This window comes from Polypterus senegalus, chromosome 8, assembly GCF_016835505.1.
Source record: "Polypterus senegalus isolate Bchr_013 chromosome 8, ASM1683550v1, whole genome shotgun sequence".
In the NCBI taxonomy this organism is placed as follows: Eukaryota; Metazoa; Chordata; class Cladistia; order Polypteriformes; family Polypteridae; genus Polypterus; species Polypterus senegalus.
Window position 1 is genome coordinate 40,999,202 of NC_053161.1, and position 23,866 is coordinate 41,023,067.

Genomic DNA, 23,866 nt, shown 5'->3' on the forward strand with positions numbered 1-23,866 from the left:
CCTAAATTTTTTACTTCCGTCTTAACTACTAATCCTAGTGCATTAAGTTTATTTCTGATAACCTCGCTGAATCCATTATTGCCAATTACCAAAATTTCAGTTTTCTCTTTATTTAGTTTGAGAAAATTACTATTCATCCATTCAGAAATACCAGTAAGACATTGTGTTAGTGTATCGAAAGAGTCGGAGTCATCAGGTGCTATAGATAAGTACAGCTGTGTGTCATCAGCATAGCTGTGGTAGCTCACATTGTAACCTGAGATAATCTGACCTAACGGAAGCATATAGATTGAGAATAACAGCGGACCCAGGATAGAGCCTTGTGGAACACCATATCGGATATCATGTGTCTTTGAGATTTGATTACCACAACTCACAAAGAATTTTCTCCCTGCCAGGTAGGATTCAAACCAATTTAAGACACTGCCAGAGAGGCCCACCCATTGACTAAGGCGATTTCTAAGAATATTATGATCAATGGTGTCAAATGCAGCACTCAGATCTAAGAGGATGAGAACAGATAAATGGCCTCTGTCTGCATTTACCCGCAAGTCATTTACTACTTTAACAAGTGCAGTTTCTGTACTGTGATTTGTTCTGAAGCCTGACTGAAAAGTATCAAGAATAGCATGTTTATTTAGGTGGTCATTTAACTGCATAATGACTGCCTTCTCTAAAATTTTACTTAAGAAGGGCAGGTTAGAAATGGGTCTAAAATTTTCAAAGGCAGAGGGGTCAAGATTATGTTTCTTAAGAAGGGGTTTAACTACAGCAGTCTTAAGACAGTCTGGAAAGACCCATTATCTAATGACAATTTACTATGTCCAGAATATTGTCAATTAGAACGCCTGATATTTCTTTGAAAAACCTGGTTGGTATTGGGTCAAGGACGCAGGTGGAGGATTTCAGTTGAAATCCCAAAGTAACACTTACGAGGATTGATGCGAAGTCCGGCTTTCGCTAGAGTCAGGAGAAACGTATATACCTGCACGACATGTTCCTCTCAGGTGCTGGAATAGATGACGACGTCATCCAGGTATGCAGCACAGTAGGACTGATGGGGCCGTAGCACTCTATCTACCAGATGTTGGAAGGTCGCCGACGCCCCGTGCAGCCCGAATGGGAGTACCTTGTAGTGCCAGTGACCACTAGGGGTGCTAAAGGCAGCTTTTTCTCTGGCGGATGCCGTTAGGGGAATTTGCCAATACCCCTTTGTCCTGTCAAGAGTGGTCAGATAGCAGGCCGTCCCTAGTCTCTCTAAGAGCTCATCCACCCGGGGCATGGGGTTTGCGTTGAACTTCGAGACCTGATTAAGAAGTCCTTGCAGAACCTCCACGACCCGTCCAGTTTGGATATGAGGATGATAGGACTAGACCAAGGGCTATGGCTCTCCTCAATGATGTCTAAGTCGAGCATCCTTGGGACCTCTAGCTCCACCTCAGCACGTTTCGCCTCAGGGAGGCGGTAGGGTCGTTCCCTGACAACCACCCCCGGGTCGGTCACAATGTCATGCTTAATCAACGAGGTCCGGCAGGGCGCTTCGCTGACCACCTCTGGGACAGAGAGGATTGCTCTTTCGAGCTCCTGTTATTGGTGGGGTGACAAATCATGACCGAAGTTAAGCTGGGTTTTTTCTGAGTAAAGGGAGAGAGCGGGGCTGGGAGGCGGAGCGTTCTCTCTGTCTCTCCACGGCTTCAGGAGGTTAATGTGGTATACTCTCTCACTCGGTCGACGATTTGGTTGACTCACCAAATAGTCCACAAGTCCTTTTCTCTCTTTCACTTCGTATGGCCCCAGCCAATGAGCCAAGAGTTTCAAGTGGGAGGTGGGCACGAGCACCATCACGCGGTCACCAGGGTGGAACTCGCGCAGAGAGGTGTTTCTGTTGTAATTCCGGACCTGCGCTGCTTGAGCCTTGGACATATGATCCTTAAGTAGGGGCCGGATTATGTCAATCTATCGCGTAAGTGCGCAATATATTCTAGGAGGTTGGTGGAGGGAAGTGCCTACCATCCCAGCCGCCTTTGAGCACATCCAATAAGCCCCAGGGTTGTCATCCATATAACAACTCAAACGGGGAAAACCCTGTGGAGGCTTGTGGCACTTCCCTATAAGCGAAAAGCACGAGGGGTAAAAGCTGGTCCCAGTTCCTACCATACGCGCTGACCACCTTGCGGGGCATCTGCTTCAGTGTTTGGTTGAAGCGTTCAACTAGTCCATCTGTCTGGGGATGATAGACGGATGCCTTGAGATGCTTAATCTGGAGTAGTTTGGCAACCTCCCTGAACGTATCCGAGGTAAAGGGCGTACCCTGGTCTGCAAGGACTTCTTTGGATATGCCCACTCGGGGAAAATAGGGCTACTAATTCCCGTGCGATGTTTTTAGTATTAGCAGTTCGCAGGGGAACTGCTTCGGGGTATCGGGTTGCTTAGTCAACCATCACCAATATATATTTGTGACCACGCACGGAAGGCTCTAGGGGGCCAACTAGATCAACACCGATCCGCTCAAAAGGGATATCTATCAGGGGAATCGGGATCAGAGGAGCACAGCCCCTTCGGGGAATCTGACGTAGCTGACAGACCGGGCAGGACTGACAGAAACGGCGGACCTCCTCGTTGATCCTGGGTTCGCGGCACTAGCAACAACTTCTGCACCTCGCCTTCGTGCTCAGCAACCCGATAAAGTAGATCATTTTCAAGCACAAAGTAGGGCCCATGTGGTGTGGAAGCCATGGACGATATGATAGGATTCCTGGCAAACTTGAAGGAATCATCGTTCCACTGTTCACGTTTAAAGGACGCCAGCGTGGACCGGTATTGTGTGTCCAAGCCGGCGAGTACATCCGCAAGTGGGGCCGCGGGAGCGCCCGCCAGCTCCAGAGCCCTGCCCGGGAGGGCTCCCGGGTCGAGGTGCGTCACCGAGGAGGGCTCCCCCGACCCCTCTACGTCATCAACAATTGCCAATATGCACGGCATGGGAACAGTGGGGAGGGACCCCTGACCCTCTACCACCAGACCTAGCCTGGAAACAGGAGTGGCGATGGTCCCTCCGCTTTTAGTGTCCGACCAGTCTCATCCCAAGATGACTGGGAAGGGGGGTTCCGGCATCACAGGGACCACCAGCTGTTTCAGAGCCCCTTCCCAAGCGATAAAGCACCTTGCGGACTTATAAGTTCTGGTCTTCCCGTGCACACACCTCACACCCAAATATTGAGCGAGCCATTGTCGCGGTAAGACGTAACAACAAGCAACAATGGTTATGTTACTCCCGGAATCAAACATTGCCACCACCGAGTGTCCGTTTAACAACACCTCTCCCGTTTTTGTGAGCGCGAGGGGATTAGACGGTGCACAGTACCTCTCCTCCTTCGTCTAGCAGCAGTCCATAGGCTCCTGGTTGAGAGGGCAGGCTGGCAGCAGATGTCCCGGCTCACCGCACTTAAAGCAGCGCAAGCCTTCTTTCCTTCGGCTTGACCGGAGCCTCCACGGCGTGGCGAGTGGGCTCGGAGACAACGACCCGCCTCTGCCGAGACCCGCGCACCGAGCCCTCAGCCCTCCCAGAGTTAAGTCACCTCCAGTTGTCTCTCCAGAACCTCCAGAAGGCTGTTCATATCTGTAAACTGGTGCCTCCAGACCTGTTGTGCGAGATAATCTGGCATCGCGTAAATCAGACCCTCGCGCGCCACTTGCTCCACCACCTTGCGAGCCTGGTGTTTATCTGGCTGTAGCCAGCGCCCGAGCTTGCCCCAGTATTCAAAAGCCTGGGCTCTAGCCAGTAGTGCGGGGTCAAAGCGCCAGTGACGCCAGACGCGTGCCTGTTGGCCGGAGGTCACCCCGTATCACTGATAAATCTCAGCCTTCAGGAGTTCATATTGGGCGGCTTCCTCCAGTCATTTCATACAAAACACAAAAGACACTGAAGGGAGAACAGTCCGCCTCCATAAAATGTCTGTCCTGACATTAATGTGAAGAATGCTGGGATAGTTATGATGGGTTCTGGGAGTGTGACATCATCAAGGGTCAACACAGGGATAGAATAGACCCGGAAGTGTGTGCTTCCTATAGTCGTCCAGGCGTTGTTTACGGCTGTGACGTTTCGGTCTTTCTAAGGAAGGAAGAAAAGACAGGTTAGTACACCGCCGTCGTCCCCTCATGGGACGTGTTCCGAAGCAAACCGGGTCGATCCGCTGTTCCCCAAACACTCGTGCATGACTATATATATGTAATAATATCAAATGCACACTTCTCAGCAAGCTTCGTCCACCTTCACCGACTCTGGCTCGCTTGGTGGGTTCCCAGCAGTCCTTTATATAGTGTCCATCTCGGAAGTGCTTCTGTCCATGTGACTTGCCAACACTTATGGGTTAGATGGAGAACTTTTCGTCAGCTTGGATTTACTTCTGGATTTCCATCCTCGTGACTCACTGGTACTTCCGGGCTCTGAAGGAAGCATGACTCCCCAAGTCCTCCTGCAGCGTCTCCTGGCGGCACCCACGGTTCTCAGCAGGGCTGTGAAGCCGAACTGTAAATCCCATAGTGCCCTGCGGGAATCTGGGGCACCGCTATGCTGCAGGGAAGTCCCCATCTAGCATCTTGGGGGAGGCAGTGTCTAAGCGTAGTTGCCTTCCCCCATCCTTCCCTACTCTGGGCATCCTGGCTGGGTTGAGCTGCCGGCCGTCCCTTACACTACTTTTTGAAGGTTTTTAGAATAGCTCTTTGAAGGTTTTTAACTTCTAAAAGTAGTGCCAATTGGTAACTCATCATCTTCTTCTTTCGGCTGCTCCCGTTAGGGGTTGCCACAGCGGATCATCTTCTTCCATATCTTTCTGTCCTCTGCATCTGATGCTTTGATTTGATGATAGACACGGAGTTCCTCCCTCTTCCTACCAAAGGTCATTTTTCATTCTAGGGTCCAAAAATTGATCGTCAGGCAAAACTTTGTTTTCTTCAGTTCAACATTAAGTTTAAGTTGCAGGAGTTATTCAGAAATCTCAAATCTTGCTCACAATGGAAATGACCTTAGCAGCTTGAGTAAAGTATATTATTGAAGATTAAGTTTATTGATTTGCTGCTTTGTCCTGAAGAAAAAATATTGAAGTAAGTTTACCAGCATTTGGAGTCAGAAGGCAGTGATTGACCAGATTTCTGAGCATGACTCTTTTTTTTTTTTTTTTTTTAAAAGGTTATTTCTACTCCAGGTACTCTCTTCTTCACTAGGCCTCATAGTGATGTTTTCAGTAATTCATTAAGAGACTGCAGATATTGTAGGAAGCTTGTCTGGCACCAGATGTTTCTTGTGTTGGACCAGCTTTGCAGTTTTTACAACACAGTACAACAAGGAACAGAAGATATTTCACACAAGTTTTCAAGATAGCCAAAACACTTGTACTACAAACAATTTACTGATTTCTCTTTTTAATATTCTAATATTTAAGCATATTTGAACATCTCATTTGACAAATTCTGAACATCCCATCTTATGTGGCATATTCCGTTAGATCTTTCTCACATAGTAAAATATGCTTTCAAAGCAATAGATGAGTTTTTCACTGGAGCTTTAATAATTATGCGCCTCTGACTTTTTTTCATTTTATAGGCATGCATGATAGATTTTTCTGTCAGTATGTCTTGTAAATTTTGTTTTCTTAATAAATAAAAAAAATCTGTATTCTAGCAAAATAACTTAGTTTGTCTCTTTTGTCTATTGCACCTTGTACCAGCCTTGTTTCACACCCTATTTTCTGTTTTTGAGAGTAGACGGCTCTTTCTTCCTGACTCCCAACCTAGTCCAAATCTGGTCAGTCTGTTTCCAATAATTGATTTACGTTTTAGGATATGTCATTAGAAAATATGGCATTAACTTGCGGATCTTGGAGTCTTCTTTCAGCTTGTTTTGGTCAGCATGTGAGCCAAATTTGATGATGTGTTCTGTTTTTTATGGGTTCACAATGATTATGAATTCATTTTTAAATAATGTTTTATTTTAGAAAATCTAGAAAACATAGAAATGTTGTCATTTTTAGGCCCCCTGGCCCATTTATTTAAAGAGTCTGATCAAAATGGTAGGGTAATTAAGCAAAATAAATGAACTTTGCCTCAAGACAGAACTTTTGATGTAAGCACTATAATATTTTATACTGGTGAGCTGTGTGTACACGGTATAGTGTTTTTTTTAATGGTTTATTGCTGATTCTATAATACAATGAAAACAAACTTGTGCAAATTTGGGTACAATTTTCTTATTTTAATTGAGTGGTTCATTTAATCTAAGTACTATTTAATGCTCTTATAATCAATTTTTTTGAAGGATCATGTCTGAAACTCTAGATTAAAGCATATCTATATTATACAATACATCTTTTGCATTTAAATGTTCCTCCAATATTGGATAATAAGAAGTGGAGATGCTGGCTTTGGCAATTCCCAGTCATGCTTCACACACTCGGCTCACATTATTTTTCTACTCCAAGCACCTACTGATATTTGAATTCCTTTTACACAGTATCTGACATTATTTGCATTCGTGGGACTCATGTGATGCTTTGAATGCTAAGTAGTGCTGATAATTTTTTTCTCCAAAATTCTTAACACATTGGCCATCTTGTGTTAATCCCCACCATTTTCCATTTTTGTACACCATTTAGCAGTTGCACTTTTGTTTTACAAAAATACACCTTTTTTTATTATTGTAACTCGAAATCAATTACACTCTAATTTTATTGTTTACTTTTTTTTTAGATGGACTTCAAAGAAACATGTTCCTAAATTAGGAAATATGTCCTCCTCATTTGAGGATGTTGATGCATTTTATTCATTTTGGTAAGTAAACTTCAAAGTTTGAGTTTCACAAAAGCATATTTTGCTGTCCAGTTTAGATGTTCATGTGATTTTTCACTAAATAACAAGCAACAGTAGACAAGTTCAGAACTCTGGCACATCAGTTACTAATAGAAAATTTACAATATCCTTTTTTTGGCTACCATATTAGAAATTTCTAAATCTCTTTATATAGTTTTATCACACACAAAGTTGGTGGAGTGTCTGTTAAGTTTGTGTCTTTTTTGCATACAACTGTTCTGTTTTCTAATTTTCTAAATCTTAAAAAAGTAGTAAAATAGATGCACTTCAATTTATACACACCATAAAGCCTTTTTCCAAAATAACATTGTTTTTATAAAGTTATGCCTCATTTTAAGACCAAAATACAAACCGGATTCCAAAAAAGTTGGGACACTATACAAATCGTGAATAAAAACTGAATGCAATGATGTGGAGGTGCCAACTTCTAATATTTTATTCAGAATAGAACATAAATCACGGAACAAAAGTTTAAACTGAGAAAATGTATCATTTTAAGGGAAAAATATGTTGATTCAGAATTTCATGGTGTCAACAAATCCCAAAATAGTTGGGACAAGGCCATTTTCACCACTGTGTGGCATCTCCCCTTCTTCTTACAACACTCAACAGATGTCTGGGGACCGAGGAGACCAGTTTCTCAAGTTTAGAAATAGGAATGCTCTCCCATTCTTGTCTAATACAGGCCTCTAACTGTTCAGTCGTCTTGGGCCTTCTTTGTCGCACCTTCCTCTTTATGATGCGCCAAATGTTCTCTATAGGTGAAAGATCTGGACTGCAGACTGGCCATTTCAGTACCCGGATCCTTCTCCTACGCAGCCATGATGTTGTGATTGATGCAGAATGTGGTCTGGCATTATCTTGTTGAAAAATGCAGGGTCTTCCCTGAAAGAGATGACATCTGGATGGGAGCATATGTTCTAGAACCTGAATATATTTTTCTGCATTGATGGTGCCTTTCCAGACATGCAAGCTGCCCATGCCACACGCACTTATGCAACCCCATACCATCAGAGATGCAGGCTACTGAACTGAGCGTTGATAACAACTTGGGTTGTCCATGTCCTCTTTGGTCCGGATGACATGGCGTCCCAGATTTCCAAAAAGAACTTTGAATCGTGACTCGTCTGACCACAGAACAGTCTTCCATTTTGCCACACTCCATTTTAAATGATCCCTGGCCCAGTGAAAACGCCTGAGCTTGTGGATCTTGCTTAGAAATGGCTTTTTCTTTGCACTGTAGAGTTTCAGCTGGCAACGGCGGATGGCACGGTGGATTGTGTTCACTGACAATGGTTTCTGGAAGTATTCCTGAGCCCATTCTGTGATTTCCTTTACAGTAGCATTCCTGTTTGTGGTACAGTGTCGTTTAAGGGCCCAGAGATCACAGTCATCCAGTATGGTTTTATGGCCTTGACCCTTACGCACAGAGATTGTTCCAGATTCTCTGAATCTTCGGATGATGTTATGCACAGTTAATGATGATAGATGCAAAGTCTTTGCAATTTTTCTGGGTAACACCTTTCTGATATTGCTCCACTATCTTTCTGCGCAACATTGTGGGAATTGGTGATCCTCTACCCATCTTGGCTTCTGAGAGACACTGCCACTCTGAGAAGCTCTTGTTATACCCAGTCATGTTGCCAATTGACCTAATTAGACCTTATTGCTACTTGTCCCAACTTTTTTGGGATTTGTTGACACTGTGAAATTTTGAATCAACATATTTTTCCTTTAAAATGATACATTTACTTGGATTAAACGTTTGATCTGTCATCTACGTTCTATTAGAAATAAAATATTGACATTTGCCATCTCCACATCATTGCATTCAGTTTTTATTCACAATTTGTTTAGTGTCCCAACTTTTTTGGAATCCGGTTTGTATCATAATTGGTGAGTTCAATTTTGGGTTCTGAATGCTGTGGGGGAAAAAACACATTTAAATTCTAGCAAAAACAAAAACCCAACAAAACTTGAACATTTTTGAACATCATATACAGTATATTCACATGGAGACCAAAAAGTTGTATCTTGCAACTTAGGATAATTTTGGAGTAACGTTAACAGTTGCTGTTTAATTTGACAAAAGTAAATCAATGGATCAGGAGGAGAGTTGTAATGCAGCCCATACATATTTTTAGAGTTGTTAGTAGTATGGCAAGGAGATTTTAGTGTAGACTTTCAGAATAAAATAAAGGGTATTTACAAAAAAAAAAAAAAAAACTGTGAATGGCATAGGAATTATAACACTCATATGCTGCACCCTGGCCTCATGACCAAAGTAATTGGTTATTTCAAGGGTAAATAAAGTAAACATCCTCACAAGAAACCAAACAATTTGTTACTCCCAACTCCACAATTCTGAAAATGAATACAGTTTCATTAACAAAAGAAATTATTGAAACAAACATAATCATAAACATTTTAATGAAGATTTCATTTGTTTTCTTATGTTTTTGCTGTTTACTAGTTAATATTGTATGATTATTATTAAATAAATATAATAATAAGACTATACAATTAACTTGTTTGATAAGTGGAATTTTGTACATTTTCATGGTTTTATACAACTACATATTTTTCCTCTCTCAATCCCTCATAACTTAGGTATAACTTCGATTCCTGGAGAGAATTTTCTTACTTGGATGAAGAGGAAAAGGAAAAAGCAGAATGGTTGGTATTATTTAGTTGGACTGCTAATGTAATGAATGTTGTATAATACTATTGGGGCACAGGTTTGTATTTTACAAGAAAAATGTCATAACATGCATGTTGGAAAAATATCATAATAACATTTATTAACTAATGTTTAGTTTAAATGTAATCAAATTCCATTTTCTTTTAGCCGAGATGAAAGAAGGTGGATTGAGAAGCAAAACCGAGCTGCTAGGGCCCAGAGGAAAAAAGAAGAAATGAACAGAATAAGAACATTAGTTGGTACATATTGTGTTTTATTGTTTTGTTTCCACTATCCAAATCCCAAATATTAGGTAAAGGTCTTAACTTTCAGATTATTACTTTCATACATGTTATATACAGAATAACACCATAAACCAGAATGAATGGATTCAAAAAGCCTAGTTTTTAAATAGAACCATACCTTAAATGAAATAACACACAGAAAGAAGTTAAACAGATTTGAAAGAATTGAGCACATTTGCAGAAGGGTAAAATCTCCAGTGCAGAAGATCAGATGCCAAAAACATACAGTGCATCCGGAAAGTATTCACAGCGCATCACTTTTTCCACATTTTGTTATGTTACAGCCTTATTCCAAAATGGATTAAATTCATTTTTTCCCTCAGAATTCTACACACAACACCCCATAATGTCAATGTGAAAAAAGTTTACTTGAGGTTTTTGCAAATTTATTAAAAATAAAAAAACTGAGAAATCACATGTACATAAGTATTCACAGCCTTTGCTCAATACTTTGTCGATGCACCTTTGGCAGCAATTACAGCCTCAAGTCTTTTTTTTTTTTTTTTTTTTTTATTTATTTATTAATTTTATTACAATCAATACATAGCAATCAAGTTTTACAAAAAAAAAGAATTATGCTAAGAACAGATCGATCCCCACCCTTGAGAGAGAGAGCAAGCCAAGCGGTGTAAAATTTAAGGCTTTTAAAAATACCTAAATCAACAAATTCTCTGTGCTTTATAAAATCATTTCAAAATATTACTGATTAGATCCTGCCATGTTTTGAAAAAGTCTGCACAGATCCTCTAACTGAGTATTTGATTTTTTCCAATTTTAAATAATATAACACATCAGTTTCCCACTGACTTAAAAGAGGAGAGTTTGGGTTCTTCCAGTTTATCAGAATAAGTCTGCGTGCCAACAGTGTAGTGAATGCAATCACAATTTGTTTGTCTTTCTCCACTTTAAGACCCTCTGGAAGAACCCCAAACACAGCTGTTAATGGGTTAGGAGGGATTGTGAGTCCAAGACTGTCTGAGAGGTAATTAAAAATTTTTGTCCAGAATAATGTTAATTTGGAGCAGGCCCAGAACATGTGACCTAGTGAGGCTGGGGCTTGGTTGCAACGTTCGCAGGTTGGATCATGCCCTGGAAACATTTTGAGAGTTTTAGTGAGACAGATGTGCTCGATATATAATTTTGAGTTGTATAATTGTATGCTTTGCATATGGAGCTTGAGTGAATTCTCTGCATTGCTACTTTCCACTCCTTTTCTGATATATTAATTGAGAGGTCATTTTCCCAGTGTCCTCTTGGATCTTTGAAAGGAAGGGATTGTAAAAGGATTTTATATATTGTAGAGATGGAGTCTAACTCCTTGAAATTGAGCAATAATTTTTCCAGCGTGGATGAGGGTGCAAGATGAGGAAAATCTGGAAGGTTCTGTTTAACAAAGTTCCTGATTTGAAGATAGTGAAAGAAATTTGTAGCTGGAATGTTAAATTTGGAATGTAATTGTTCATAGGATGCAAAGGCGTTGTCTATATAAAGATCTCTAAGCAAGTTAATTCCAAATTTTTCCAGATATTAAAAACTGCATATGTTTGTGAGGGTTGAAAGAGGTGGTTCTTTTGCAGGGTGCCACAGAAAGAAGCTTCTCCGTCTTAAAATGCTTTCTACATTGGTTCCAGATTCTAAGTGAGTGGAGCACAATTGGGTTATTAGTGTATTGCCGATAGCGTGTGTTTATTGGAGCACAAAGCAAGGAATACAAAGAAGTACTGCAGGATTTTACTTCTATTGCGGTCCATGCCTGTGTATGTTCTTCTATTTGTGTCCAGGTTCTTATCGACTGTATATTTGCCCCCAGTAATAAAACTGGAAGTTAGGTAGAGCCATGCCGCCTTCTGCCTTTTGTCTTTGTAGGGTCGCTCTTTTGATGCGTGGATGTTTAGAATTCCAAATAAATGAGGTTATTGTTGAATCTAATTGCTTAAAGAACGATTTATTAATGTATATTGGTATGTTTTGAAATAAAAAAAGGAGCTTAGGAAGAATATTCATCTTAACAGTGTTAATTCTTCCAGCTAGTGTGAGATGAAGGGTTGACCATCTATGCAAGTCTTGTTTAATTTTTTCCATACAGACGACGAAATTTTGTTGATAAAGAGCTTTATGTTTACTTGTGATGTTTACCCCGAGGTATTTAAACTGTTCTGCAATGATAAAAGGAAGGGTGTCTAATCTAATATTATATGCTTGCGAATTCACGGAAAGAGTACACTTTTATTCAGATTAATTCTGAGACCAGAGAGCTTTTGAAATTCTGTGAGTGCTGCTAAGACTGCAGGCACAGAATTTTCTGGGTCCGATATATACAGTACCATGTCATCTGCATATAATGAGATTTTCTGTTCCAGTCCTTCTCTGCTAATCCCCTTTATCTGATCAGTATTTCGACAATGTATTGCCAGTGGTTCAATGGCAATTGCAAACAGCAGTGGTGACAAAGGGCATCCTTGTCTTGTGCCACGTTCTAGTTTAAAGTAGTCTGAGCAAATGTTATTGATGCAAACTGAAGCTTCTGGGTTAGTATACAGTAATTTAATCCATGCACAAATGTTGGGCCAAACCCAAACTTCTCCAAAATAGTAAAAGGTATTTCCATTCAATCATGTCGAATGCTTTTCTGCATCCAATGATAATAATATTTCTGGGGTGTTTGATTTAGTTGGTGAGTATATTACATTAAACAGGCGTCGAAGATTTGAAGATAAGTGTCGGCCCCTAATAAATCCAGTTTGGTCTTGTGATATTACTGAGGGAGCACTTTCTCCATCCTTCTAGCTATGATTTTAGAGAGTATTTTAACGTCGTTATTCAGAAGTGAAATTGGTCTGTATGATGCACATTGTAATAAGTCCTTATTTTGTTTTGGAAAGACAGTGATTAGTGCTTGGCGAAAGGTTTGTGGAAGAGATTGGTTATCTCTGGCTTCTGTAAATGTTGCTAATAGGAGGGAGCTAGCTGAGCGGAGAATTTCTTGTAAAACTCTGCAGGGTAGCCATCAGGGCCTGCTGCTTTTCCACCTTGGAGTGACTTTATAGCATCCAGTAATTCTGATAATGACAGAGGTTTATCGAGCTCCTCCACACTAATAGCGTCAATTTGTGGTATCTGTAATTTATCCAGAAATGCATTAGATTGTATATTGTCTTCTTTAAACTCAGTAGTATATAGGGATTTATAGTAGTCTCTAAAAGTGTACATTATATTTTTGTGTTCGATGATTTTATCTCCATTCGTGTTAGTAATTACGAGATTGCGTTGCACTTCTTGCTTGTGAATTTGTTGCGCTAAAAGCTTATTAGCTTTCTCTCCATGTTCATAATAATGATGTCTGGATTTGTAAATTAGTTGTTCGGTTTCTTTAGTTGTCAAGAGGTTTAATTCTGAATGTAGAGCCTGCCTCCTCTTATGTAGAGTCTCGCTTGGTAGTCTGGCATGTTCTTCATCTATTTTAGTAATTTCGCTTTTATCTCTGCTACTTTCTTCGCTCGGATTTATTTCTGTGGGAAAGATATGAGATAATCTGTCCTCTTAAGAAGGCCTTAAGAGTTTCCCAGAGTATTCCTGCAGAGATCTCAGGGGATGTATTTGTCTCTAGAAAGAATTCAATTTGTTTGGATATAAATTCAGTACAATTCTCGTCAGCTAATAGAAGCGGATTGAGACGCCATCTGGGGGTGAGTGTATGGGGCTTAGTAATTTCAGCTCCAAGATCATCGGAGCATGGTCTGAAATAACAATAGCATCGTATTTACAAGATTTAATCTTAGGCAAGAAGTTATTATCTATAAAGAAGTAATCAATCCTTGAGTAGCAATGATGTACTGGTGAGTAGAAAGAATATGTTCTTGAATTTGGGTTTAAAAACCTCCAGGGATCTGATAAGTTGTGATCAGTTATAAACTTTGTAATTATCTTTGCGGTGTTAGTTGCGTTCCCCCTGTGGAGGAAGTCTTATCTAAAAGTGGATTTAGAACACAATTAAAGTCCCCAGCCATTATAAGTTTATGAGTGTTCAGATTGGGAATGGATGCAAATAAATTTTGTATAAATTCCTTATCATCAACATTAGGTGCATAAACATTTATCAAAATCATTTTACAGTTAGATAAGTCTCCCATGACCATCACATATCTCCCTTCAGGATCCAATACTACATCTGATGCTACAAATGGTACTGTTCTATGTATGAGAATTCCCACCCCTCTAGTTTTCTTTGTAAAACTAGAATGGAACATTTGGCCAGTCCAGTCTTTTTGCAGCCGGAACTGATCCTTACTTAGTAAGTGGGTTTCCTGTAAAAATATTATTTTAGCATTTAGACCTGTTAGGTGAGAAAGTACTTTCTTTCTCTTTAATTCGTGATTCAGGCCTTTAACATTCCAGCTTACGAAGTTAACTGTCCCATCATGGAGACACTGATTCTGAGTTTTTGGTGTCATATTATAGTCTTAACTGGAAGTGAAATAGTTTAGGTCTTAATTTCTTATTCCCCCAAGAGTTGTTGCCATGCAGCTTATTATTACGTTGATAGTTATAATTATAAAGATTGAGATGATAGATTAGATATAGATCAAGCCTGCTCTCTTTCTCTTCAAGCCTCAAGTCTTTTTGAATATGATGCCACAAGCTTGGCACACCTATCCTTGGCCAGTTTCGCCCATTCCTCTTTGCAGCACCTCTCAAGCTGCATCGGGTTGGATGGGAAGCGTCGGTACACAGCCATTTTAAGATCTCTCCAGAGATGTTCAATCGGATTCAAGTCTGGGCTCTGGCAGGGCCACTCAAGGACATTCACAGAGTTGTCCTGAAACCACTCCTTTGATATGTTGCCTGTGTGCTTAGGGTCGTCGTCCTGCTGAAAGATGAACCGTCGCCCCAGTCTGAGGTCAAGAGCGCTCTGGAGCAGTTTTTATCCAGGATGTCTCTGTACATTGCTGCAGTCATCTTTCCCTTTATCCTGACTAGTCTCCCAGTTCCTGCCACTGAAAAACATGCCCACAGCGTGATGCTGCCATCACCATGCTTCACTGTAGGGAAGGTATTGGCCTGGTGATGAGCGGTGCCTGGTTTTCTCCAAACGTGACGCCTGGCATTCACACCAGAGAGTTCAATCTTTGTCTCATCAGACTAGAGATTTTTATTTCTCATGGTCTGAGAGTCCTTCAGGTGTCTTTTGGCAATCTCCAGGTGGGCTCCCATGTGCCTTTTACTAAGGAGTGGCTTCCGTCTGGCCACTCTACCATACAGGCCTGATTGGTGGATTGCTGCAGAGATGGTTGTCTTTCTGGAAGGTTCTCCTCTCTCCACAGAGGACCTCAGGAGCTCTGACAGAGTGACCTTTGGGTTCTTGGTCACCTCCCTGACTAAGGCCCTTCTCCCCCGATCGCTATGTTTAGATGGCCGGTCAGCTCTAGGAAGAGTCCTGGTGGTTTCAAACTTCTTCCACTTACGGATGATGGAGGCCACTGTGCTCATTGGGACCTTCAAAGCAGCAGAAATTTTTCTGTAACCTTCCCCAGATTTGTGCCTCAATACAATCCTGTCTCGGATGTCTACAAACAGTTCTTTTGACTTCATGCTTGGTTTGTGCTCTGACATGAACTGTCAACTGTGGGACCTTTATATAGACAGGTGTGTGCCTTTCCAAATCATATTCAATCAACTGAATTTACCACAGGTGGACTCCAATTAAGTTGCAGAAACATCTCAAGGATGATCAGAGGAAACGGGATGCACCTGAGCTCAATTTTCAGCTTCATGGCAAAGGCTGTGAATACTTGTGTACATGTGCTTTCTCAGTTTTTTTATTTTTAATAAATTTGCAAAAACCTCAAGTAAACTTTTTCACGTTGTCATTATGGGGTGTTGTGTGTAGAATTCAGAGGAAAAAAATGATTTTAATCCATTTTGGAATAAGGCTGTAACATAACAAAATGTGGAAAAAGTGATGCACTGTGAATACTTTCCGGATGCACTGTATTAAAAAGCAGAAGGCTTGTCAAGGATTTCCCTAAAATTTACAAGGAGCAAGAGGTGTGGACTTCCTAAAATATTTTCCAGAGGCACAGTTTCTATGGAAGAGAACAATTTATTGTGCATTTTAATTCCTTGGTATATTTTTGATTTTTGGCTGGCCCAGTTTTCCTAATAATTATTGCAAATTTTTACAGTATAATTAACTTCTCTTCCAGGAGATTAGATTGTTTATTTATTACTCTAGGAAGTCTTTTTCTTACTTACTACTAAGACCTTTTTATATTAGCATTTGCTTCTGGATTTAATTTTTTTCCTTATAACTTATCAGATTTTTCTTTGCCTTACTCTTGTGTCTTGCAGCTGTGTTAATTCCACAGATATTCTCTGATTTACAGTATATCAAGACTCCTGTGAAGACATACAGGAGTCGGTAAAAGTGGGTTTACAGTGTGCAAACCACAAGAATTTATTCTTGTATTATTTAATTATTGTACTATTTATCTTATTTGTCATCTTTTTATTATCATTAAAACTGTAAACCAACTTTTGCTAACCCCTGTATAATACCATAATTTATTATACTAGTGGAACACATGGACCTCCTGTCATAAATTAAAAGGGAAGTGAAAATGTTTCCTAGAAGATTATCAAATTCTTATTGATACCAAAAATAAACAACTGTTGATACCTCTTAAGTATTCTAAATAGTTTCTGCTTTCAGGTCCTATAGAAATTATAATTTATTTTATTGGTTCTGGTGGTTCATTCAACACAAGCTAAACATTTTCACTTTGGCAACACATTCTTTTGCTTTCAGTATGAAAAAATACAGTACTGAAGTAAGCACATTTCCAATCTAAATTTTATAAGTAGTGCTCTTCAGACAAACATTGATGCAAGGATGTAAATGTAATGTTTTTACATGTCTCGAAGTTGTGAGTATTTAACAATATCTCTGTTTGTCGACATACAGTTCTCTGTTCTTGGTGTACTTGCATTCTGTATCGTCGAGTATGTCGGACCATGTTGATGAGCCAGTATTATCCAGCTGCTCAGTATCTCTGTATTCAGGCATACCTTTTTCTCTGCTGCGTGCTTCAGTGTCATTTCATCTTATTGTTTCTGTCACTGAACCACCTCGTGTTTGGCTTGATGCTTAGAAGATGTCACCACTGAAGTTCTTTTTCGATATACAGTGGTGTAAAAAACAATTTGCCCCCTTCCTGATTTCTTATTCTTTTGCATTTTTGTCACACAAAATGTTTCTGATCATCAAACACATTTAACTATTAGTCAAATATAACACAAGTAAACACAAAATGCAGTTTTTAAATGATGGTTTTTATTATTTAGGGAGAAAAAATCTAAACCTACAAGGCCCTGTGTGAAAAAGTAATTGCCCCCTTGTTAAAAAATAACCTAACTGTGGTGTATCACACCTGACTTCAATTTCGTAGCCACCCCCAGGCCTGATTACTGCCACACCTGTTTCAATCAAGAAATCACTTAAATAGGAGCTGCCTGACACAGAGAAGTAGACCAAAAGCACCTCAAAAGCTAGACATGCCGAGATCCAAAGAAATTCAGGAACAAATGAGAACAGAAGTAATTGAGATCTATCAGTCTGGTAAAGGTTATAAAGCCATTTCTAAAGCTTTGGGACTCCAGTGAACCACAGTAAGAGCCATTATCCACAAATGGCAAAAACATGGAACAGTGGTGAACCTTCCCAGGAGTGGCCGGCCGACCAAAATTACCCCAAGAGCGCAAAGACGACTCATCCGAGAGGTCACAAAAGACCCCAGGACAATGTCTAAAGAACTGCAGGCCTCACTTGCCTCAATTAAGGTCAGTGTTCACGACTCCACCATAAGAAAGAGACTGGGCAAAACGGCCTGCATGGCAGATTTCCAAGACGCAAACCACTGTTAAACAAAAAGAACATTAGGGCTCGTCTCAATTTTGCTAAGAAACATCTCAATGATTGCCAAGACTTTTGGCAAAATACCTTGTGGACTAATGAGACAAAAGTTGAACTTTTTGGAAGGCAAATGTCCTGTTACATCTGCCGTAAAAGGAACACAGCATTTCAGAAAAAGAACATCATAACAACAGTAAAATATGGTGGTGGTAGTGTGATGGTCTGGGGTTGTTTTGCTGCTTCAGGACCTGAAAGGCTTGCTGTGATAGATGGAACCATGAATTCTACTGTCTACCAAAAAATCCTGAAGGAGAATGTCCGGCCATCTGTTCGTCAACTCAAGCTGAAGCGATCTTGGGTGCTGCAACAGGACAATGACCCAAAACACACCAGCAAATCCACCTCTGAATGGCTGAAGAAAAACAAAATGAAGACTTTGGAGTGGCCTAGTCAAAGTCCTGACCTGAATCAAATTGAGATGCTATGGCATGACCTTAAAAAGGCGGTTTATGCTAGAAAACCCTCAAATAAAGCTGAATTACAACAATTCTGCAAAGATGAGTGGGCCAAAATTCCTCCAGACCGCTGTAAAAGACTCATTGCAAGTTATCGCAAACGCTTGATTGCAGTTATTGCTGCTAAGGGTGGCCCAACAGTTATTAGGTTCAGGGGGCAATTACTTTTTCACACAGGGCCATGTAGGTTTGGATTTTTTTTTTCTCTCTAAATAATAAAACCATCATTTAAAAACTGCATTTTGTGTTTACTTGTGTTATATTTGACTAATGGTTAAATGTGTTTGATGATCAGAAACATTTTGTGTGACAAACATGCAAAAGAATAAGAAATCAGGAAGGGGGCAAATAGTTTTTCACACCACTGTATAAATGGCTAAAACAGCAAGACATTACACTTAATTTCACCATTTGATATCAACAAATCAAGTCAGTTTATTTGTACTAAGTGTATTCTGAGGTATTACTACGTAGCTAATGATTTGCATTTTATATTTTCTAACGACGCAAAAGCCTAACTGGAGTAATGTTTTTGCTGCTGTAAAATGGTAATCTTGTATTGTTGTTATGTAGTGTTTTATTATGGTTAGAATTGTAGAATATGTAATTTTATAAAGCTTTGTAAATAGTTTATATTATTTATAAAGTGATTGCAATTGTAATTTAGTACATTTATGTTCTAGATTATCTTTTTCATTAACCACCTTTTTTAATAACTTCTTTATTGATGTGCTTTTTTTGTTTGAATATTTCCAGACACAGCATACAGTTGTGATCCTCGTATAAAAAAGTTTAAGGATGATGAAAAAGCAAGAAAAGAAGCAGAGAAGAAAGCTAAAGCTGATGCAAAGCGGAAGGAGCAGGAAGAAAGAGAGCGGGTTAGAGCTTTGCAGATAATTTTTACCATTGTGTTTTAGCAGTTTTAAATAAAGATACAGTACAGGCCAAAAGTTTGGACACACCTCCTCATTTAATGTGTTTTCTTTATTTTCATGACCATTTACATTGGTAGATTCTCACTGAAGGCATCAAAACTATGAATGAACACATGTGGAGTTATGTACTTAACAAAAAAAGGTGAAATAACTGAAAACATGTTTTATATTCTAGTTTCTTCAAAATAGCCACCCTTTGCTCTGATTACTGCTTTGCACACTCTTGGCATTCTCTCGTGAGCTTCAACAGGTAGTCACCTGAAATGGTTTTATTTGAAAACACATTGAATGAGGAGGTGTGTCCAGATTTTTGGCCTGTACTGTATATTTTCATTCATTTGAATGAGGGCACCTTTAATTACATTATTTATGTCCATAATTCTAATCCTTATATGAATTCATCAAGCTTCTTGGGATTTAGTATTTTAAACTGTTCTGCTGTACTTAAAGTATAAACTGTAGGGATGGTAAGTATTTCACCTGCTTAGTTATTGGGGAATAAAGGTTGTTTGTTTTATTTATTTTTAAATCTGACATTCTCAGATAAAGCAAGCAGAACTTGAAGCTGAACGACTTAGGAAGGAGAAAGAAGAAGAAGAAGCTAAACAAGTAGCACTTCAGGCCAAGAAGGAGAAAGAAGTTCAGAAAAAAGCCATCAAAAAGGAAAGACAAAAACTCAGAACAATATGCAAGGTAGGACTTGACATCAAATTTGCTATTTTATTTCTGCTATAGATACACTAATGCACTTGCAATTACAATTTATGTGCATCAAGTCTGGGTATTAAGAAATGCTGACTGCCACATTATAATTTTTAAGCAGTTTTGTTTATGCTTTATGTTACAGATTTCTGTATTTTACCGATTTGCTATGATTATAGATAAAACTTTTTGTGCAGTGGTGTAGGTAGCTTTTACTCCATTTGGAGGCAGAATGAATATTTTAGAATAGAGAACATCAATAAATACCATTTTCCAAAGTAAAATATGGAAGTTCACGTAATCTAATTTTGTTTTCTTCTCATGTAGTTTTTTATTATTAACAATTAGTTAATTATTTTGGTTTGCTTTTATTTTGTCAATTTCTATGCTTTTGTAAACGGAAAAGTGTGTCGGGGCATATTCTCTCCCATGTACTGACCAGTGTTAGGAATCTAAGCCATCTTAGAAAACTTATGTTGGTAAATGTCGTTGTTGGGGAATAGGAAGAAATTGAGTGACCAGTTATATCACTGTATCTTCATGTACATAAATTAATTAGTTGTTTTGTCTTTAGCATTCTATATTTATAATGTATTGCATGTAAGTGTGTGGAATTCCTGCTGATCTTATCAAGAAAAAAAACCAACTATTTAAAAAATTTGTGACCAGTTGTACAGTTTTAATTTAAATATTCATCAGGAAAGTGCAGTAGGAAAGATGCTAATATTCCTTCAGTAGGCAGCCATGCTCTTATACATTCATGTTTGCTGGAACTTCAGTTTAGAGCAAGAAAACATTCTTAGTGTCTCTGGCTGTTCGTGTAGAATTTGTAATTCTTAGTACTGTTACTGAAGAACAAACTGCTAAATATGGTGACAAAAAAGACTGCACTACAGGTACTGAAGTGCCCTGCGGAAGTTTAATTACAAAGTAAGATAATTTAGCACTAGTATCAATCTTCATTTTTGATTCTCACCGGGTTTCTGGTTCTTAAGAGACCTGTTAAAACAAATATACAACCCTGAAGATAAAAGTATATTTGTTTTGGGAGAAATGTGTTTAAACAAACTTGATGAGAAAATATAGAAGTTTGCTTGGATGTTTTTTGTTTCACATGCATGCTGTATATATGCAATGGTGTTGCTCAACACTTTTTACGTTTAAAACCCTTTAAATATTTATCTTAATATATAATAATATTTAATATAATAATAATATATCTTAATATATATTTCAAATGTTACCATCCATCCATCCATCCATCCTCTTCCACTTATCCGAGGTCGGGTCGCGGGGGCAGCAGCTTAAGCAGAGAGGCCCAGACTTCCCTCTCCCCGGCCACTTCTTCCAGCTCTTCCAGGAGAATCCCAAAGGCGCTCCCAGGCCAGCCGGGAGACATAGTCCCTCCAGCGTGTCCTGGGTCTTCCCCGGGGCCTCCTCCCGGTTGGACGTGCATGGAACACCTCACCAGGGAGGCGTCCAGGAGGCATCCTGATCAGATGCCCGAGCCACCTCATCTGACTCCTCTCGATGCGGAGGAGCAGCGGCTCTACTCTGAGCCCTCCCGGATGACTGAGCTTCTCACCCTATCTTTAAGGGAAAGCCCAGACACCCTGCGGAGGAAACTCATTTCAGCCGCTTGTATTCGCGATCTCGTTCTTTCGGTCACTACCCATAGCTCATGACCATAGGTGAGGGTAGGAGCGTAGATCGACTGGTAAATTGAGAGCTTTGCCTTACGGCTCAGCTCCTTTTCACCACGACAGACCGATGCAGAGCCGCATCACTGCGGATGCCGCACCATCCGCCTGTCGATCTCGCGCCCATTCTTCCCTCACTCGTGAACAAGACCCCGAGATACTTGAACTCCTCCACTTGGGGCAGGATCTCTCCCCCAACCCTGAGAGGGCACTCCACCCTTTTCCGGCTGAGGACCATGCTCGGATTTGGAGGTGCTGATTCTCATCCCAGCCGCTTCACACTCAGCTGCGAACCGATCCAGAGAGAGCTGAAGATCACGGCCTGATGAAGCAAACAGGACAACATCATCTGCAAAAGCAGTGACCCAATCCTGAGTCCACCAAACCGGACCCTTCAACACCCTGGCTGCGCCTAGAAATTCTGTCCATAAAAGTTATGAACAGAATCGGTGACAAAGGGCAGCCCTGGCGTAGTCCAACTCTCACTGGAAACGGGCTCGACTTACTGCGGCAATGCGGACCAAGCTCTGACACGGTTGTACAGAGACCGAACAGCTCTTATCAGGGGTCCGTACCCCATACTCCCGAGCACCCCCACAGGATTCCCGAGGGACACGGTCAATGCCTTTTCCAAGTCCACAAAACACATGTAGACCGGTGGGCAAACTCCCATGCACCCTCCAGGACTCTGCTAAGGGTGAAGAGCTGGTCCACTGTTCCGACCAGGACAAAACCACACTGTTCCTCCTGAATCCGAGGTTCACTATCCGACGGACCCTCCTCTCCAGAACCCCGAATAGACTTTTCCAGGGAGGCTGAGGAGTGTGATCCCTCTATAGTTGGAACACACCCTCCGGTCCCCTTTTAAAGAGGGGACCACCACCCGGTCTGCCAATCCAGAGGCACTGTCCCGATGTCCATGCGATGTTGCAGAGACGTGTCAACCAAGACAGTCCTACAACATCCAGAGCCTTAAGGAACTCCGGCGATCTCATCCACCCCGGGGCCCTGCCACCAAGGAGTTTTTGACCACCTCGGTGACTTCAGTCCCAGAGATGGGAGAGCCCACCTCAGAGTCCCCAGGCTCTGCTTCCTCATTGGAAGGCATGTTAGTGGGATTGAGGAGGTCTTGAAGTACTCCTCCCACCGACCCACAACGTCCCGAAGTGAGGTCAGCAGCGCACCATACCCACCATTCACGGTGTTGACACTGCACTGCTTCCCCCTCCTGAGACGCCGGACGGTGGACCAGAATCTCCTCGAAGCCGTCCGAAAGTCGTTCTCCATGGCCTCTCAAACTCCTCCCATGCCCGAGTTTTGCCTCAGCAACAACCGAGCGCGTTCGCTTGGCCTGCCGGTACCTATCAGCTGCCTCCAGAGACCCACAGGACAAAAAGTCCTATAGGACTCCTTCTTCAGCTTGACGGCATCCCTCACCGCCGTGTCCACCAACGGGTTCGGGATTGCCGCCACGACAGGCACCGACCACCTTGCGGCCACAGCTCCGTCAGCCGCCTCAACAATAGAGGCACGGAACATGGCCCATTCGGACTCAATGTCCCCACCTCCCTCGGGGCGTGGTTGAAGTTCTGCGGAGGTGGGAGTTGAAGCTACTTCTGACAGGGGACTCTGCCAGCCGTTCCCAGCAGACCCTCACAACACGCTTTGGGCCTACCAGGTCTGACCGCATCTTCCCCACCATCGAAGCCAACTCACCACCAGGTGGTGATCAGTTGACAGCTCCGCCCCTCTCTTCACCCGAGTGTCCAAGACATATGGCCGCAAGTCCGACGACCACGACCACAAAGTCGATCATCGACCTGAGGCCTAGGGTGTCCTGGTGCCAAGTGCACATATGAACACCCTTATGCTTGAACATGGTGTTCGTTATGGACAATCCGTGACGAGCACAGAAGTCCAATAACAAAACACCGCTCGGGTTCAGATCGGGGGGGCCATTCCTCCCAATCACGCCCTTCCAGGTCTCACTGTCATTGCCCACATGAGCATTGAAGTCTCCCAGCAAAACGAGGGAATCCCAGAAGGTATGCCCTCTAGCAACCCCTCCAGAGACTCCAAAAAGGGTGGATACTCCAAACTGCTGTTCGGTGCATACGCACAAACAACAGTCAGGACCCCTAAGGACCCTCCCCCACCCGAAGGCAGAGGGAGGCCACCCTCTCGTCCACCGGGGTAAACCCCAATGCACAGGCTCCGAGTCGGGGCAATAAGTATGCCCACACCTGCTCGGCCTCTCAC

At 41.3% G+C, this 23,866-nt stretch overlaps 1 protein-coding gene across 2 annotated transcripts in view; it reads left to right on the top strand.

Annotated features, from left to right (window-relative positions):
• Positions 1-23,866, top strand: part of dnajc2 (DnaJ (Hsp40) homolog, subfamily C, member 2) — a 48,166-nt gene that overhangs the window by 14,560 nt on the left and 9,740 nt on the right. For both annotated transcript variants that reach the window (XM_039761014.1, XM_039761015.1), the window contains 5 exons: positions 6,742-6,822; positions 9,472-9,537; positions 9,710-9,801; positions 19,027-19,148; positions 19,749-19,898. In XM_039761014.1, the coding sequence (XP_039616948.1) occupies positions 6,742-6,822; positions 9,472-9,537; positions 9,710-9,801; positions 19,027-19,148; positions 19,749-19,898 (511 nt within the window). The remainder of the gene's footprint in view (positions 1-6,741; positions 6,823-9,471; positions 9,538-9,709; positions 9,802-19,026; positions 19,149-19,748; positions 19,899-23,866) is intronic.